The sequence below is a fragment of the Epargyreus clarus genome, unplaced genomic scaffold (genome assembly GCF_041222505.1).
Source record: "Epargyreus clarus isolate Ecla_fem2 unplaced genomic scaffold, WU_Ecla_fem_2.2 ptg000018l, whole genome shotgun sequence".
Taxonomy (NCBI): domain Eukaryota; kingdom Metazoa; phylum Arthropoda; class Insecta; order Lepidoptera; family Hesperiidae; genus Epargyreus; species Epargyreus clarus.
In genome coordinates this window covers 10,377,547-10,398,323 of record NW_027332226.1, presented here as the reverse complement: position 1 = coordinate 10,398,323, position 20,777 = coordinate 10,377,547, and the positions used below count along the sequence as shown (strand labels likewise).

Here is a 20,777-nt window from a genome sequence, read left to right as displayed (position 1 = left end):
TATTTCATAAAAATAAATAATTTGAAGACAAAATGTGTTAATATTTAACATTAAAATACTTTCATTTCCTATTTTTTTTATTAAAAAAATCTAATTTGATAATACTTCAAGGCGGATACTTTGCTGTCACTCGAAATTATTTTTGAATTATGGACTAAGGCCTCGGGAAAGATTTATTTTTGATTAACTTTTAAGATTAATTAATGTTGTGTTGAAACTTTTTGGGAAAGAAAAAATGTCGATATGAGATTTTCCTTTTATTCAAGTCATTTTAAGGAAATATTTTATAGGGGCCAGTGCTCAAGAGTAGATCAAAGGAAGCAACTCTAGAAAATAGTTTAAGACAGTGTTTCTCAAAGTGTGGATAGCATTTCCTTGGCGGGCCACGAAGTGTCTATACGCAATCGCGGGGCGTCACGAAGTTATACTTATTATAATAATAAATAAACGTTTAGGATAGATTCGGTACTTCGGCAACAGAATAAAATGCACGTTACAAGCAATGAGGACCAGGGGGCCACGAATTATTTTTTCATACTATTCGTCAGTATGAAAAAATAACATACCGTGACATAAAAAGATTGAGAAACAGTGGCACCCTTTAGATAATAAACTAAATTGTAATGATCATCTATATTTCACTATCGACATAAACTTTTGAAGTTATAATAAGTATTACTTGAATACCTTAGCCCATTTATTCATGCTTACGGCGACCTTAATGTTCATTAACTTTAATGTTATTAGGATCAAACATATCCTACAGATTGAAGGGACTAGAGGAAATTTTCACTTCACCACACAAAACCGGATAGGGCCATAGTAACCTACATAGCAGGTAGCGTTTGAGGAAAAAGGGAAAGCGGCTGCTTTATCTGAAAATATTAGCCATTCCCTACACCTGCCTAACACCAGTTTAGTAAACTGCATACAAGCTTTGCATAAACCTAGTATTAAAAACAATGAATTGATAGACACCTAATAAAAGCAAAAAAAAATTGAAAATCGTTTTCGATAGTTATTTTATATCTATAAGTAAATTGGCAAAGGCAAAACAGTGCATTACCTTTTTTTCTTTTGGTTAAAAAACCTTTTTTGGTGGCAAATTAGTTTTAGCTGATCGTCCATTAGCTATATCCGTCCATGAGCAACTAACTTCACTGATTAAATTATGTTTAAAAAGCAAACATGTGTGCTGGTCTTTCACTGAAACAACAAATTGGACGCCTGAGCGACAGCGGATTGGCCTACTGTACAGTACCGTTACCCTTTTGTAGTGTAGGGTACAGTAACCTTAGTATGAGTTTTTACGTTTTTACAAAAATGACTGTTTTTGTTTTTGCTTACGTATTTCCCGTACATTTCTAATCAGTTTTGATACAATCCGCTGAGGGCGCTGATTGATAAGTCAACAAATACAAAAACAGTCATTTTTGTAAAAACATAAAAACTCATACTGACCATTACTACTGTTCTGTAGCTTGAGTGACAAAATCCAACTCTATTTGACAAATCCATGAACTCGATAGTGAGCGATCTCACTCGATAGAAACCAATAGGTGAACCTTAGTATCATTAATAAAATGGGAAAATGATTATGGTCGGACCAGGCAAAACCCATTATCATTAAATATCTTTACAGTCATGCCCATTGTATTACTCAATTTGAGTTCTAATTATTTTTGGTAACGCAGAGCACCGTGAATATTTATATTACAAAAAAATATTTTACAAAAATATATTTATAAACTCTATTCGCAATTACTCTTACCGTATATGCTAATTACATCTTAATTAAGTACACTGTAGTCTATAACATATTATAAACAGGTTTGTACTCTTCCTGTATCTTCAAAATATATTATTTTACGAGAAAATGTACACTGACAGAGAGAACTATGTTACTTCTAATTCCTCGAAGGGATTCTAATTCAGACATTTTACTTCAAAGAGAGTTAAGAGCACATCGCTTACTTCAACTGAATGGTTATAAATACATGTACTGCACTCTGATAATAAACAGTCAAAACATGTCTATGTCATATTAAAAATTTCGAAAACTGTCGTATTCAGTGCCAAGTGTATTCTGACAATTTTTTATGTGCATGTCGTACGGTCGTCGGTGCCACTAACGATCATACTGCTAGTCAAATCTGTCTAAAAAGTGGAAAGTTTAAAATTTAATATGTTATCAATATTTAATACATTACGAATCTCTAATAATATTGTGTAAAACTATTAATGCCATTGACAATAACATAAGGCCTAGTTTTTAAGATCGTAATTGTATTAAAGTAAGGTAAATTGAAGACTTTATACCTGGAGAAATTGAAAAATCGCTCATGAAGCGATTACAAATACCTACTTTTCCGAAAACCGCCACATGCACAGAAAACTTATTCAGACTATTATATATTATTATCACTCGTGACCATCACGATTGTTGAGCAAATTATTATATCTTTTCTACGAAGAATATTCCATAGCTTTATAACTAACATACATTTTGAAGTAAAGCTATAAAATATAAATGTGTAATGCCAAGAGAAATTTCAAATATGCCAATTGATTATGTGAAAGTCTATTTTACCGGTAACGCCGCGCAATGAGTGAACGGATAGAAACTCAGAAGAATAATTAGTTTAGAGTGCGACCATGTCGCCCACATATAGATACGAATTGTAAACAGATGTGCTATAGCTGTCTAAACTAATTTAAAGATGTGAAATGTAATATACCTGTAGTTTTCAGTACATTTAACCAGATTTACGGTCTACTAGAATCTCCACTTGAAATTGAATTATGACTGTTTGTTATATATACCGCGCTTAGTTATGATATTCTGATCTATGCCTTCTGTTCTTACTAATGTAGGGTCGCTCTATACATTACAATTACTCTGAAATGAAACAGTATATGAGCGGTTTTCCTGTCACGCGGGATTAAGCCTGCACGCGTGTCCCACACGAACCTATACATTAACTCGCTGCAGTCTCTTCGCGACCGGTGTGTGTGCGTATGAAACGATAGGAAGCCAATGCCACGCATGCTTGTGAGACACGCGTGAAGGCGTAAGCACGCGTGACAAGAAAAACACGGTATGCTCTGTTATGTACACATTATATCTAAAGCACTAAGATTAATCAGCCTTATGGGCTATTTCCGCAAGTTGTCGTTCTTCATCAGGCATATCCCGGTCGTCCCAACCCCACACTGGGTTCTCAGGGTGGTGGTGGTCTTCCAGAGACGCTTTGGTCTTCGTGTCTGTCGGATGTGAACCGTCTCCTGTCCTTGATACACGTTTCCGGATCATATCCGCAGAAACTGTTTTCAAGTCGTAAGCTAATCCTGAAAATAAAAATAAGAGTTTGTCAGACTTGGTTTGGTAAAGGAGAATTCGGTACTTTGTTTTAGCAACAGATTTTAACCTCTTTGTTTGGTAAAATTCATCTCGAAATTTCAATAATATTTCTTGTCGAATTATGGAATGTCTATCAATGATTGACATTCGATATGTACCGCCTACTGGAAAGCTTTGATCTTTAGTAGGCATAAACTACAAAGATAGATTGCCAACGGGCGTATGAAAATATTAGTCTAATTAATCCCCCTCAATAATAATCAATCCGATTAATATCCGATTTTGCATATGAAAAATATAAGTTTGAATATTTTTACTCAAAAGATTTGCAATATTAAAATTTTGAGTTTGGTAGGTAAAACATTGGATACAATGATTATTAATAAAAGGCGCCAATGGGTAGGTATTACGAGTATTTGTATGTGTATTATTTTGTAGTAAAAATATCTTGTAGTAATAAATCAGAACACTGTTTGATAAACCCTATATGATAAGAATAGGCAAGGCCACCTCAGTCAGACTACAAAGTTCTAGCTCACATGAGGTCACCCCGAAAATTTTGACTAAGACAATAGTAGTGTCGAATGCATAATTATTTCAACTGCATTGTTCATGTTAGAACAACCTAATGTGAACTAGAACAAGAGTTCAACCACCTTTGAAACGGTCACGGTTAGCTGCTTCAGCAAACGAGCATGCAGTGCATCTAACGTCTAAACGTCAGTTGGACTAAGTGATTAATTAGTTAATTACTAATAATCACTTCCGTCCAAAGACATTTATAATCAACTAAAATATATAATCAGGAGTGAAACACATAGTTAAGGCATTATATAACATAAAAGTGTAAATAAATTGATTGACAAAAAGTATTAAGAAAGATAAGGGTGCTTAATAATTGTAAAGATTCAGAAACAATCATGACACAAGTTAAGAGTAAAAACTGTGATTGCTATGAATAACTTCACAGGAACTCGCTATAGCAGGTACAATACAAAAGTCTAAATTTATCTAAATTATTTTCTAACAAACACGTGGTAAAAAGGGACGCTTTGTACACTCACAGCCTTACATTAAGGTTCCCTGGACTGTGGGTGCCATGCACACATATATAGTTGAATACACAAACACCTGGGTGTTTGTGTAGGTCTGGACCTACCAGAAATTTATCATTTAAGTATATTTTATCTATTTTAGATCTATCTGGCCAGGGATCGAACCCGGAACCCTCTGCGCGTCAGACCGATATAAGTAGTGACCGATCCACCACGCGGGTCGTCGAATTCATCGTCGTGAAATTCAGCCACAAAAATAGTCTACAATTTATTTTACCTTATCTTTTATAAATCAAACAAGCAACAATAAATATACGAAAATAGAATAAACCGAGGCATAACAATATGAAACGGTCGATGGGTATTTCCAGAACACGTTCATTATAATTGAAAGTAAATTCCTATTCGTATAAAACGGTAAAATAAATATTGAGAAAACGAATCGAGATTTGTCGAAATAATTTTATTCGATAGCTTCAAAATGTGTTACATTATGTTTACCGAAATATTTACTGCATAAATATCTAAACCACAGACCTGTATTAATATCTAGACATTTATAAGTAACCTCCGGGCTAGATGATTATTATAATGGACGATTAAGTATAAAACAGCTTCCACACCCTACCACAGAAGCAAGAACTGATTTACGCTTTTAAAGGTGATAAAACCCTTTCTGGTTCAACTATGGAGGCACCACCGTCTGCCTTATAACAACTGTGTTTAGCCTATCACCATACCTTCAGTATTAATCTAACCTGGTATAAATATATGATTATTTAAAGGTTATAGAATCCTCTGTGGTTCGACTCCAATGGCACCATCGCCACTCCTAGCTATTTTACCTAATAACAGAAAGCGCTGATGTGTTCTGGTTTAAAGAGTGTGGTAAGAAAGACATACTTTTCCAAGGCATTTCAGTTTAGTCCTCAGGGGTAGCGACACACCTGTATCCGGCCCCAGGTAGGAAACTAATCTTATCAGGGATTGATTACAGATGTCCATGGGTGGTAGACTGCATGCTCGTCTGCTACTTCCATATTATAAAAAAAGGCTTTTGAAAGTGTTTCACTAACGATGAATAGTAAGTAATTATACTTGCCATATTTAGCTGCCCAATCAATTAGGGCTGTGGAGAGGTTGGTGCTGTAGTTGCCGAGTTCAGCCGCCTTGTAGTCCCACGGGAACACGTGATGGTAGTTGTGCCAGCCCTCGCCAAACGCACAGATCGCCACCGTCTTGTTATCCGTAGCGCCTATGTATCTGCAATAGCAAATGAAACATTTGAAACATAAATATGAACTTTTTGAATTATTACGCAAGCACGAAATTAATTATTATGATGGATATTGCACAGACTAAATATAATTATGAAGTCATTCAGGACTGGATTTGTGGCAGCCGGGGCTACTCCTAAATCCTCCACAAAAGAGGGCCTCCCACAATTAGAGGTAGGGCCTCAATACAAGTAAAAGGCCTCAAAATTTCGACAGGACAGCAACTTTTACGATTTTCCAAAACTTTTTTCGCATTTTTACCGACGATATTTACACTTAATTGAGTACGACATTATTTGTTGAAATAAGTTTATTTGTTGGCAATAATCATAGACTTGGCGGAACAAATAGAAAAAATAATCCATTTATTCGAAAAATATTTACGCTCTTCCGCTCTTTCGTTTCCCCGAGGCCTCCAAGCCTCCAAGTCTGGCTTTATCAACATGTATTTCGACCTAGAATTGAATATATGTCGACAAAAATCGTTTTACATCGTACATTTTGTTAAGTAGAGCCAAAATGTATGTTACATTAACTAATTTTGTACCAGTGGTTTCGTCCCTATAGTGTGTGGACCAGAATAAAGCTGTGGTTTCCCCAGCCTACTGTCAGAGGCGATTATAAGGGGCTTCTGTGGTTGCGGGCGACATGAATGGGAGCTCGACTAGGTACCTACCGACCTCGGGAAAGACAACGATACGAATGGCCGCATGTCGTCGTAAACATCAGTCGGTGTGTGTGGGAGGAGCGCAATTTGCTTCTTCAGGACAGAACCCGATAGGGGGACGTCGTTCCAAGGATTCCGGTTGGAGTCCGTTGCAAATCCGGGAGTCCTCTACGTTGCGCCAAGGACGTACACTGGCGAGATTTTAGTGTGTAAAAATCCTATATAACCGATTGTCACTCTTTTACGGCACCTTTTGAAAATTCCCACCTCGACAACAAAGATGATGATGACAATAAGATGTATTTTTGCTTACAATACCGTTATCGTTGCTTGTGCTCATTACAAAAGTAAGCACAATATTTAGAAATATAGACTTACTTTCTAAATAACTACACAAGGGAATATTGTGTGTACATATGGCATTTACCTGTGCACTAAATACTTTAGTAAATACTGTTTGTTGCCCTGTGAAGTAGGTACAAAGTTCCTTTTTTTTATAATATAGGAGTAGCAGACGAGCGTGCAGTCCACCTGATGGTAAGTGGCTACTGCCGCCCATGGACATCTGTAATCAACCCCAGATAGGATTAGATATTCCTACCTGAGGTCGGCCACAGTGCGCCGCTATCCCTGAGGACTAAGCTGGAACGCCTCGGAAAAGTCTGTCTCCCTTACTACACCCTTCAAACCGGAACACAGCAGCGCCTAACACTACTGTTATTAGGTAGAAATAGGTATGGAGGTGGTGCCGCCGAAGTCGAACTACAAAGGGTTCTACCACCTTAACAAACAACAAGTTATGTAACAAACTAAAATTATTTTTATTTATCTACAACATTGTTAGTCCGTTAATTTCATATAATTATTTATTATAATATATTTTTTATATTAAAATCACGATGCCATATCATAATACAAGTCTTTATTTATTTTGAAGATACAAATTCTTCATAACCTTTCATAGTTGATTGTAACTTTCACTGATTTATCATTGGAGAGTTTTGTTTGAAAATAGTGCATTTCGTTGAACATCCAAGATTTTGCTTTTTATAACCTACTTTCAAGAAATTGAAGTGGAAATCAAGTAGGCGCGTTACACACGAGCGACAGTCGTCGGGCGATGCCGCAATGCCGCTTGTTGCCGGCAATCGTTCGTGGTATAACTCTCTTAGTAATGTGTCTCTATGTAGTCTCTCTAGTTAATGTGTAAATTTGAAGGTCTCGTTACTAAAAATATCTAAAATTTCTCATTGAAAAATGAAATCTCGTGTTAGATACTCCGATAATTTAACAAATTTTAATAAACATATGAACAAAAAAATAAAATGTGACAGCTTTTATCATAATTGTACTTAGATTGCTGCTGCTTGCTGTTTTACGAGCTATCTATTTCTTTTTGTTGTTTGATTCAGTTTTTCTATTCCTGTTTCCTAGTTGCTAGGTATCAGATTACTTAAAATCTATTAATTATATCTAGTAATCCGACGACCTGTCATTTAAAAATCATGAAATGACTTTAAATTAAGCTCAGGCTTTTGATTTTAAATGGTTTAAATGTCTTTGATAATTAATTGTATTTACGTTGAAAATCAGGAAGAAAATAATAGATTTCCTAAATTTTCTGGTGCCTCTATTGCTTTAGATACGATATGTATTATATTATGGGAAGTAGGTACCTATAATGTTTAATAATTTAAAAATATCATACACGCATAACTATTCCTATGACTCAAAAATGACAGTCCAAAATACAGTGAGTACACAAAATAATGTTATTACTTACTACAAACAAAATAAAATTCCAATAGAAGCCTTTGTGGCCCGACTCGACAGGCAACCACCACACTTATTTCTACTTAATAACAACATTGTTAAGCTCTACTGTGTTCTGGTTTGAAGGGTGTGGTAAAAGAGATATACTTTTCCGAGGCGTTCCAGCTTAAATCGTGACCGTCAGAATGGCCGGTCACTACCCATATCTTACATCGAAATAATTACTAAGAGTTGCTACCTAGTTGCTACTAGTTGCTATTAGTTGCTACTAATTGCTACCTTCGATTAAAAAAAGATAAACTACTTTTTAAGGTGACCGGCCATTCTGACATCAGGATGGCCGGTCACCTATCCAGTCAGTAGAAACTACGCAAATTTATAGAGTTTTTTTGTAATCAATAGTTGCTACCAAATTGCTACCTTCATATGCATCGTATTGGACTTCATAGCTTTTAAGGATAAAAAAATATTACGGATTTAATATAAGAGGTCTAAACGCCTGTATAATGTATAAGCATAATATGTTTAATTTCGGGTTTTCTCTTTTAATTATACAGGCGTATTAGGCGTTTAGTCCTCTTATATTCAATCCGTAATATTTTTTTATCCTTAAAAGCTATGAAGTCCAATACGATGCATATGAAGGTAGCAATTTGGTAGCAACTATTGATTACAAAAAAACTCTATAAATTTGCGTAGTTTCTACTGACTGGATAGGTGACCGGCCATCCTGATGTCAGAATGGCCGGTCACCTTAAAAAGTAGTTTATCTTTTTTTAATCGAAGGTAGCAATTAGTAGCAACTAATAGCAACTAGTAGCAACTAGGTAGCAACTCTTAGTAATTATTTCGATGTAAGATATGGGTAGTGACCGGCCATTCTGACGGTCACCTTAAATCGCAGGAGTAGCGGCACATCTGTGGCCGGCCTCAGGTAGCACTCTAATCTAATATGGGGCTAATTAAAGATGACCGTGAATGGTAGTAACTACAAACCATCAGGTGAACTGCATGTTTATATTCTACTTCTATATTAAAATCAAAATACTCACTTGTCATACGGTCTGTTTCCCCAGATATGAGCAGCGGAGTTGACCAGCCAGGTGAAGTGTAAAGACAGCGTGTATCTGAGGATCGCAGCCACGTACCACGAGGACCAGGGGTTCTCGTCCCAGAAGAACACTGGCGTGTAAGCGGGCAGGATGAAGCACAGCAGCGGCATCACTACTAGGTATGTTCTGGAATTGAGGAGTAGGTGATGTGAATATGTGTTTTATGACTTTATGAGCAATGAAATGAAAAGCAATGAAAGGTGGTAGAACCCTTTGTGGTTCGACTCCGGCGGCACCACCGCCACACCTATTTCTACCTAATAACAGCAGTGTTAAGCGCTGCTGTGTTCCGGTTTGAAGGGTGTGGTAAGGGAGACAGACTTTTCCGAGGCGTTCCAGCTTAGTCCTCAGGGGTAGCGGCGCATCTGTGGCCGACCTCAGGTAGGAATATCTAATCCTATCTGGGGTTGATTACAGATGTCCATGGGCGGCAGTAGCCACTTACCATCAGGTGGACTGCATGCTCGTCTGCTACTCTTATATTATAAAAAAAAAAAAAAAAAAAAAAATGAGCAGAATGTTCACATTCAAACAACTGTTGTATATTGTCTTTCACTATGCTAATAAATGCTATGGCGCATGTTAGTAAGGGTGCAAGAAGCTTGACCTCATATAGAATTTTGTACAAAATAATATTGTCAGGTACGTCAGGAGAGAGGATCATAGAAAAACATCTATCCTTTGAAAATCAGAAAACGTAGGGATTTTAGCTACTAAAATATTTTCAGCCGTCACTTTATGAGCTAGCTGTATATATCCAAGGGATACTGCCACATCCAATGTGATACAATTTTCTTTGTGATAAGTATCTAATCCCGACTCCGGTTGCGTCTCGATGGAGATCCTGGAGTCATCTTCGCTGCATCGAGGACGACCACAAAGGGTATTTTCGTGGGATAAGAATCCCACATAATCCCGTTTAGCTCCTACTACACCGGGCACCCTTGACTTGAACAATCCCAGATTGTATGTATCGGGAAACAACGAAGATTTATCTCTTGAAGGTTTCCCCCCTCGTCAACAAAAAAAGGTATTTAATCCCGAATAACCGACCACAAGTTCCTATCCTAGAAAACTAAGCTATGGTTTAAATTTTAGAGAAATATTGATGTTCAAATTTTCAAAACACTAATTATTACACGCGTTTAAAAGTTATGCGAGCTAAGCTGCATAACTAAAGTAATTCATATGCAAATATTAACATCATTGCATAAAGTTTTGAACACTAAACGTAAATGCGGCGTTAAGCATGAAGTTATAAAACTAAGAGCCAAATTATTCATAGCCCAGCGTAATAATCCTATTACGTTTGCAAAAAACGTGAACCAGTTTGTTTCCGGTTTGGCGATGACTGATATCCTTACATCAACGTTATCTTCCTTATGAAATAAAAATAATAAACCGGTTGCTCTTCCATTCCTTCAATTATAACTTTCACTTTAATTGTAGCATAACTTTTACACGGCTGTAGAGTATGTATGTCATGTCTCATTCTTTGGCATGGTGTAACCCCTAAACCGCGCGACGGATTAAACATATGAGATGACCCACGACTTTGTTCATTATTGAACAAAATCGTGGGAGTGACATAAGCTACTTTACTCCCCTTTTCAGTTAATTATTTCTGAGCATTTTTTTGGTTTTATAATAATATAAGAAAAAAATCCAACGTACAAAAATAAAATCGAAACCTCGCAACTTTATTGACCTAAGGATCCGCCATTATTTATTCACGCTGAATTTTTCAGCCAAATCGCGGTAAACTCTATTTATAATGACCCAATTGAATTTCTACTGAAGGCTTTGGATTGCTATATAAATAAATTTAATTCTTATTGACCTACTGTTTGAATTTATTCCTTTGGCATCAAACAATTTGGTCGTCGGGTAACAAATATATGAAGCCATTTGAGACACATTTCTACTTCATCTCTTATAGCAGACGTCAGCATATTATTTTTAGAGAAAAAATACATATTATACCTTTTGGGCCTTAGGGGCGCATAACATAATATGTAGATTTTTGTGAAAATTGTGTAGATTGTGAAAATAAAAAAAAACACATCAAATAAAAAAGGTGATTGCATTAAAAATGTAGCCAATGTTACCACTGCAATTTAGTCGAATCAAACGACATCTCATATGTTAAAATTTGGCTGTAGGACTTTCCAAAGAAATAATCATAGGTACATACAAATAAACACACGCTCGAATAACATCCCCAAGTGGAATGCAATAGCTATTTTTCAAACTCATTTATCCGGATTTTCGAACCGCGGTTATCCTTAAGACAACAATTTATTTTTTATATAATATAGGAGTAGCAGACGAACATACGGACCACCTAATGGTAAGTGGCTACTGCAGCTCATGGACATCCGTAATCAACCCAGACAGGATTAAATATTCCTACCTAAGGTCGGCCACGGGTGCGCCGCTACCCCTGAGGACTACGCTGGAATGCCTCGGATAAGTATGTCTCCCTTACCACACCCTTCAAACCAGAACACACCAGCGCTTAACACTTCTGTTATAAGGTAGAACAAGGTGTGGCGGTGATGCCGCCAGAGTCGAACCATAAAGGGTCCTACTCGTACCACCTTCATAGTTGATTGAGTTTCTTTATTCAAACTTACTTCTTTTGGAACATGACAATGGGGTCTTTCTCCAGGTCGGACATGTCGACGGAGGAGCCTTTCTCCAAGACCTCCTTGTGTTTCCGCACCATCAACCAGCCCATATGCGAAAAGAAGAAGCCACGGCGCGCGTTGTGAGGATCCGCGTCTGTCTCCGTAAACTTATGATGAACCCTGCACACATGACCTATCTTTAAGCATAGTAGCATTTAGTATAGATATCTAAATGATGAATTTAGGTTTCTGTCCCTAGGTCTGGGTGTTTGTGTATTTGTCTTTGTGTGTACATAGCAGCCACGACATATTATGGGATTCTAGTGTGGGGCTGAGAGTGTAGAAAGTTTTTAGGTATCATTTATTTATTAGTATGGGTTTGTGAGCGGGAGGAATATGTTGTATGTTGTAAATAATAATAATAAATACTTTCTATAATGATAGGATTTATCTAGTGTCGTTTCTGTCATGGTTCCAACACAACACAAAGGTCCCGATATCTGACCGGGGATCGAACCCGAAACTCACTGTGTATCAGATCGGTATTGTGACCGTTCCGCTACTCGGGTCGTCGGAATATCTTATTCATGAATTTAGATGTCTGTTCTGGGTCAGGTTGTTTGTGTATTTGACATTGTGTGTGTCCATGGCACTTACGGTACGGGAAAAATCTTAGTCTGAGCCTGTGAGTGTAGAAAGCTTTATTAATTTTGTGTCTGTCCGAGGATCGAACCCCGAACTTACTGCATGTCAGACCGGTATGGTAACCGCTTCGCGACGCGGGTCATCGTTGAGTTCTATAATATGTATTTATGTCAAATTCGATCCTTATAAGGGACCACTGACCGCTCACATATTTTTATGTTGCTAACCGCTTAACCACGAATCGATTTTTTTTTTATATAAAATTATTTTAAGTAGCTACCTGTGATCCCGCACCCACTCGTATATATGGTTCTGGAAGGCCATGGTCTGCATCAATGCTAAGAAGAGTCTGAGTGGCCAGCGGGCTTTATAGGATCGATGCGCCCAAAGCCTATGCGCCCCCGCGGTCACACCCATCGCAGATAACGCGGAGAAGACATATGCTGAAATTATATGAAATTAATCTTTTTTCTATTATATTATTTTTTTTGATGATTTTTTAAATTCTAAATATACCTTGTATTCATCTTCATCCTAGGATAAATACATCTACTACTCAGTACTGTATGTATTCTCCACTACTGAGACCGGATTTCTCTCACTCATAATGAAAAGGGTTTATAAGTCTAAAGCCGTCATTCTGCCCCGAGTGGCATTTTTTCGAGGGCGGCAAAATCTCACTGAAGCTTTTTTCCCCTTTTTGCCTAATCCCATACAGGGTGACAAATTCAACATTCGCTGGTTCGAATCAACGCTACGCCAATGCAGTAACTAGATTAAACACTTAAAATGTATTGCACAATGTTGAATGGAAATAAATATATATTGTGATTTATTTATTTCTTACCAAATATAACCGTCACCAACTTCACTTTGCCCATGAAAATTAAATAAAATGCGTAAAAACTAGCGATGTGAAGATACACGAAAGCCAAAACATTTCTCCATACGATTTGCCATCTGAAACGAAAAAAAAATGTATCATCAAAATGTTTATTATAATATGCACAGTTTTTTATATTGAATCCACCCGTATCAGATCAGTAAATGATTCACCATGAAGATCATTTAAGAATACATTTGATTCCAAGTGTGTGAATTAATGAAATGGGGGTTACACATTAATACTTGCAATAAAATGATTTATTTGAATTCGTGGAACATTGTATTAATTAATAATTCAATATAATTATGGGGCATTCGCTGAAAAGTTTAAATTGTGATGCCACTTATGACAAAAAATATTTTTATTACTTACTCATAGTCTCTCCTTTTCCCGTGTGTGATGAATGCAGGCATGTCATCGTCATCGACGCTCTTCGTTTTGTGTGACTTTGAACAGAGCAACGCGGAGGCGGTAGACATCTTTCATCAAACTCGCTCCTTTTCTGAAAACAAACAACATTTTTATTATTATTTTCTTATGAATATTCTTATGTAAGGGGTTACTGCAGTCCATGAAAATCTAAAATCAAACCCGAAAAAACCTCTTACCTAAGGTCGGCCACAGTGGCACTGCTATAGCTGAGGACCAAGTTAGAAGGCCTCGGACAAGTATCTATCCCTATCCATTATTTTGATTGCTTTTGACAGGACAATTTATTCCTTAACATTTTATAATTTTTTTCACAATATTCTGTTTGTAATGTAACTTAATAATATTTTTTTTATAGACATTTGTTAATTTGCATGTTGTCGTCGCCTATAATTGTCCTGGCACTTACACTTATACATACTTGAACTTGTTTAATATTTAGTGTACATTATGTTGGCGATTCAATAAATAAATAAACCACACCCTATAATGTTATGTTATGTAAAGCTATCCTTAATCAATTGTAAGTTTTGTTTCTTTCTAAAAACATAGGTTGGGAGTCCTAATGGTGATTGTATTAGCAATTATTTGTCTGGTTTATTTGATGATTTTCTCTGACCTTGGAGGGGTTAAAATTACGAAAATTCTGGTATAAACATACACATAAATAATATATGCTCAAAAACATTACTTTCCCTTTGACGCCATCGAGGAAAATGAACATAAAGAGGATTAAATAAATGGAAACATAAATAATTAAAAGACAATTTACAGTAATCCATCATGAAAACTTTCATTTTAATAACAGATTGTGGAACATTTTCTCATAAATACTAATAACCATTATCTGATGGCAATAATTGCAATTGCATAAAAACATGACTAATGGTTTAATGTAGAAATCATTCCATTACTTACGAACAGTACTATTTTATTGCATTTATTCCAAAACCAAACGAATCAGACGATGTCCTTCGACAAGTGCAAATAAAGGTGTGTTATAACTTTTTCAATATCATATAATTTGTTGCAATTACTTTCTTTATCCAATAAAAATATACAATTTTATGAAACTAGTAAAAATATTAAGAGTAGACTCGACTGCAAAATTATTTTAAACCTAATTACTACTACTCATCCCTGAAGACCTTCTTTTCATCATCTTATTTACGACCCAAGGGCGGCAAATACAATTTTTGCCCCGAGCGACGTAAACCCGCACTGCATCACTGCTTGCAATATAATTAGTATTATTAATTAAAATATTAATTACACGAAATACGTATTTACTAAAGTTATTTTTTTCTTGTTCGTATTAATAAGATTTAACATATTTTATGTTAATTATACTTATGACGTGCGGCAAAAACATATAAAAATCGGTCAGTTAAGGTTACGAAGACAAAGACCAAATTTTTTACAAGCTTTTTTCTTATTTTTAATTTGAAATTTAAATGAAAAAAATCTTAATTAAACTTATAACTCGTATCTACAATGGCAATGTCTTCAAAAAGGTAAACAAGTAGGAGGTATACAGACGCTTTAATATACAAATTTATATAACTAGTAATGAAATGAGGAAATAACGAAATAAAATGAGGAATAACCAGTAAAGTAAGAAAAATTTAAGTAAGTAAGCATTTAAATAGTCAGTACCGTAATTAACCATTAGGTTAAGAAGGGAAAAAGAAACTGTAATCTATATTACAATGATTTAAAAAGATATTTATTTTACTCGTAGTTGTATTGGAAATAAATCTTAAGATTTTAAAACTTATTGATTGCGATATTTCTCTTTCAAACAAAGGTTTCGGGAGGCTTTTTATCAGGGGCACAATTCAAATCTTGCCAGGGCCGCTCATGACCCTAGGCAACCAGTTACGATACCGTAGATACGTGGTAAATAGGACGTTAGCTTTGATCAACGTATATTGCCAACGGTAAGTGTTTTTATTATAAGGTTAAGCTACTGTGAACATTGTCACAGTTTCTATAAAATAAGTTTTACGTCGAAATGTTTACATTATGCCGACTAATATTTATGTTAATATTCACCTTATTATGTAGTACGACTATAATTAAAGCACATGGGTACTGAAATAAACAAGCTGTAATAGTTAAGTATACACGAAGAGCACTCTCGGTAACCTCAAATAGCTTATCTTCATAACAGAGATTGTAAAGAAACGGCACTTTCTATTCGACACCGCTGAGTACTTGTACTAAATGACGGATGGACGGACAACTGCACCTTTGCAACAGAGGGTTATCAATTTATTTCACGAGGTTTCATTTATCTCTACAAAACAGAGCGTGTAACTTACTTAAAAAAACAAAACGTATTCGCTTCTTAAATAGTACATTACGATACGAGGACGAAAAATTTTTTTCTGACAAGTGTGAGTTTGCAGGCCGAGCCGCAGGCGAGGACTGCAATCACACGAGTCAGAAAAACATTTTTCGTCCGCGTGTTGTATAAAATTTTATATTACGGGGTCGGAAATGGGGGTTTTGCGCACGCGAAGCGTGCGTAAAACGTCAATTTACGCACGCCGTGATATAAAATATATTTATTATAGAAGAGTAGCAGACGACCATGCAGTCCACCTGATGGTAACTACTGCCGCCCATGTAATCAAGTCCAGATAAGATTAGATTCCTATCTGAGGTCGGCGTACAGACGTCAGGGGTAGCGTACAGACGTACCGCTACCCACCACCACTTCACGAGGTGTTTCGTTATGGAGAAGAAGCGGCGAAAGAAACTCCATAAAACACATCTTTTAAAAATGTTTTTTACAATGTTAAACTTATCCTAATGGTACATGTGGAGCTGAAACTACTTCAGACCACACCGTTTTGTCAGTCAAATAATCACTTAGTTTATAGTACTTTGTTTACATATCGTTTGTTTAACGACATGTCTGAACTTTTTTCTGTGGGAAAACACCGAAAAACACCTAAAAATTAACACCGGAATACCTATGTAAATTAAGAGTTCCGTCCTGGTTTCTTTAAACGAATCATATTGATTAATGTATATTAATTCAATTTAAAGAGTATTCTTTTGGTTAACAACGTAGTAAAAGCGTTTCTTAGCAATTTCAATTTCGTTAACGTTAAATATAGTAATAGAACGAAGGAGTAAAATTGTAATTTATTTCTTCCATTTTAAGAGAAATTAATAATGAAAAAATATAAATTTAAAGAAAACACTGGAGAATTTTTACAAAAACAAATAGGGCCGTCTGTTCTTCTGCGCGTTATGAAAATTAGATGACAGATTTTTTTCCGAATAAATAGTTGCGCGATCAACTAATACAGGATATAGTTAGCCTCCAATGCAGTGTAATTATTCATTTCAACACAGATAGCGATATAAGGGGCATAATAATATTTTGAAGATATTACAAACTAATTATCAAAATTAAGACATAATTCATAAGAACGCCAAAAGATAATATACAAATTACTTTCTTCGTCTAAACGTATATGTAACCTGTGATACGTTGTAGAAGTCCAATTCAAAGTTAAAATGATTAATTGCGATGTTTTTAGGCCGTTTTATAACAATTTTGTTAATAATGAGTTGTAAACACAGTTTTTCTGAGATCAACTTGTAAACCGCGACGCGCGACGGCGTACAGTTATATTATTGTAAGATCAAATAAAAAAGTAGGTACAATTCGAAAGTCAACATAATAGAAAAAATCATGTTAAAGAATGATGAGAGGTGCATTACTTTCACACCTCTATGTCATTCCAAACTTAGAAGTATTCAAGTGTTTACAATGCGCGAAGAGAAACTTCGGTGTAGCAAGTCTGATTTCTAAGTCATATGCATCGTGGAACGGTACATGTCAATGAATACGTTTATTAATAACATGCTGTGACGTAGTGATGCGATCTTGATGAAAAAAGGATTTGAAATTTACCCATTTAGTGGTCATTCGCCAATCTTTTTCAGACAGGAGTCACTGCTGGGCTATCGTACAAATTGTTCCGGGTTTGATTCTCAGTCAAGCACAAACTTAATCAAACTATGAAACTGCGGTACAGAAGCATACAATTTAGCTCGGAAATTCTTTATAATATGTCGCAGTAAGAAAAGATTTTAAAAAATCCTTAAGAGAAATACGGGATGAAAAGTTATCTTACCATTAAATTTAGATATCTTTCCTAACATAATGTTTGTCCGTATCAAATCCTAAATTAATGTTACAAGTATATATATTATTTTTTCAGTTATTATTAACATGCGATTGTATATGACGTAATAATATATAATCGTATAGATTCATCACTAAGATTTTGAAGATCATGGACGTCGAAAAATTACATACTAACTCGAGATCAATAGCAGATCTTCCGCTTTCCCAGCGCAGGAATATAGCCTCTAAAACTCTACCTCCTAGAAGGAAAGCCTGCCTACGCTAAAGTTTCTAATGTGATAACCTTGCCGAGATTGTTTCAACCCGATGCACTAATATTTAACAATGTAACATTGTTTGCAATAATACTATTTCACGTTTTAATTTTACAGTAATGTATGTAATTGCCTTACTTAAATTATGGTGTAATTAGTAATTAGGCGAATGAATGTTGATTGTTTGAACCAATCGGTTGAACAATAGCCTCAAATTAAATGCCAACATATACCAAAATATAATATTACACGTTTTAAATACTGTCACTTGTATTTGATATGTTTTTATGAAATTATGTAAAAACGTGTATGCAATCTATTGCATTTATTACAATATAGAAGTAGCAAACGAGCTTGCTGTCCACCTGATGGTAAAAGGCCACTGCCGCGCATGATCTTAGGTTTTGAAGGTGGTAGAACCCTTTGTGGTTCGACTCCAGCGGCACCACCGCCACACCTATTTCTGCGTAATAACAGCAGTGTTAGGCGCTGCTGTGTTCCGCTTTGAAGGGTGTGGTAAGGGAGACAGACTTTTCCGAGGCGTTACAGCTTAGTCCTCAAGGGTAGCGGCGTATCTGTGGCCGACCTCAGGTAGGAATATCTAATCGTATCTGGGGTTGATTACAGATCTCCATGGGCGGCAGTAGCCACTTACCATCAGGTGGACTGCATGCTCGTCTGCTACTCCTATATTATAAAAAAGGTATAAATACCCTCATATAAAGTGAGGGTCTTATCTGAAGTCGGGCATAGGTGAGTTACTACCCGGTTATTAGGCCGAAGTAGATGTGGCGATAGTGCTTCCGAAATCGAATCACAAATTATCTACCACCTTCAATTCCTTCCGTCGTATGTTGAATAGACACTACTGCTTATAAATTAAATAAGGATACTTGTGAATTCCTATTTGAAGTTTATCACAGACCACAGCCTTCAAACAGCGAAAACATCTGCTTCAATACGCAAACAAACGTAGAACCCTCCTTTAAATATACATTTTATTACAATCACAACAAGACCTCGACCTTCACATTGGACGCGCGAAATAGACAATCGCTTAACATCCGCAGCGTTCACTTTTACTTCCTTTGAATGAAACGTAAATTACGGGAACGAAACCTGTTCTGCGCTTGACCTCACTTACCTACAGTGAGTTTGCAGCCACTTTCACCGACGACACTTGCTACACAGTACAAGCATCTTGCTTGCAAGGTTGCCAACTGTATAAGAAATCTCGTACAAATACGATTTGGGGTTCGAGGTACGAGGACTATGAGCCTCGAACAAATACGTATGAGTTTGACATAAAGGGAGAAGGTATTGATTACAAAATATTTAGCAAGTGTATTCGAAATGGTCATATGTACATACCCGAGGTGGAACGTCTAATGAGACCCCCAGTCTTAAAAGTGCAGACATTTTCAAGACAAATACGCATTTCAGTGATAGTTTGATCTTCTTGTCTAGATACCATCTTTCCTGGAATCTAAGTGCTTTAAAAGGCAAATACGAGATTTTATTTATTTATGTACAAGAAATAATCTACAGTTGGCAACCCTGTGCAACAGTAACTCAGAACATTAAGTTCGTATAAATACGCGTGCCTGCTAGGCTAATCACAAGCTTTCGAATGCGACCGTGGCATATATGTACTCCAGTTGAGCTGGGATCTCTTGAAGGTTGACGTGGAGAATTTGGGTTCGCTTCCAATAACGACTGTCAAAAACATACAACAGGGCTAAGGATCCACAGAAAATTAATTGCTCGGGAAAATAGATAATATTTGACGCGTAAACTTTTTATGATTTAGCTAAATTGGGCGCAGGAAATAAAAAATAAATGTTTTACTACATAATGTAATTTCATTATAAGTAATAGTTCAATATCGAGAAAATAATCATACAATACTTAAAAACAGCAAATTGGAAGATAAGAAAGAATGGAATAATTATTTTAAACAAGTGTAGAAATATGCAGATCTAATTAAAGACTACATATTTCTGCCATTTGGTATTGAAAATATGGGACCGTGGGGATCTAATGCTACATTATTTGTCAAAACGTTTGATAGAGTCAACGAATGACCAGAGAGCTGGCTCATACCTCGGGCAGCGAATTAGCCTTACTATCCAACGAGGTAAATGTTTCCAGCATTCTGGGTAGCTTTTTATACTTCATTTAAAATATTGATATATATATTATGTCTATTTTTACCACGCTTTTATTAGCTTGGGTTGTATGTATGTATGTATCTATGTAACGGAATCTCTGAACTCGATTTTTACCCACGGTTACCACGGTATAACGGTCCGATTAATTTAAAATTTTGAACAATTATCAAGAACCGATGACAATACATGATTTTAATAATTTCATCCCATTCTCCTCATCAGGTTCGTCAGGAATCAGGATTAACAATTTTCCTTGTGCGATTTTAGCGTGGTTTGTTTAATATTTTAAACTATATATAATTATTATATATAATTTCAGTTGATTAAATAGTTAATCACTTTTTAT

The 20,777-nt window shown here is 35.9% G+C and overlaps 1 protein-coding gene across 1 annotated transcript in view; it reads right to left on the bottom strand.

Moving 5' to 3' along the window:
- Nucleotides 1-2,755: 2,755 nt before the first annotated feature.
- The window catches only part of LOC140749533 (acyl-CoA Delta-9 desaturase), a 32,312-nt gene continuing 14,290 nt past the window's right edge, over nt 2,756-20,777 (bottom strand). The window contains exons 2-8 of the mRNA XM_073082616.1: nt 13,779-13,908; nt 13,368-13,480; nt 12,801-12,963; nt 11,882-12,055; nt 9,186-9,371; nt 5,519-5,679; nt 2,756-3,348 (exon numbers count right to left, since the gene is read on the bottom strand). Coding sequence (XP_072938717.1) covers nt 3,140-3,348; nt 5,519-5,679; nt 9,186-9,371; nt 11,882-12,055; nt 12,801-12,963; nt 13,368-13,480; nt 13,779-13,885 — 1,113 coding nt within the window. The 5' untranslated portion in view covers nt 13,886-13,908 and the 3' untranslated portion in view covers nt 2,756-3,139. The remainder of the gene's footprint in view (nt 3,349-5,518; nt 5,680-9,185; nt 9,372-11,881; nt 12,056-12,800; nt 12,964-13,367; nt 13,481-13,778; nt 13,909-20,777) is intronic.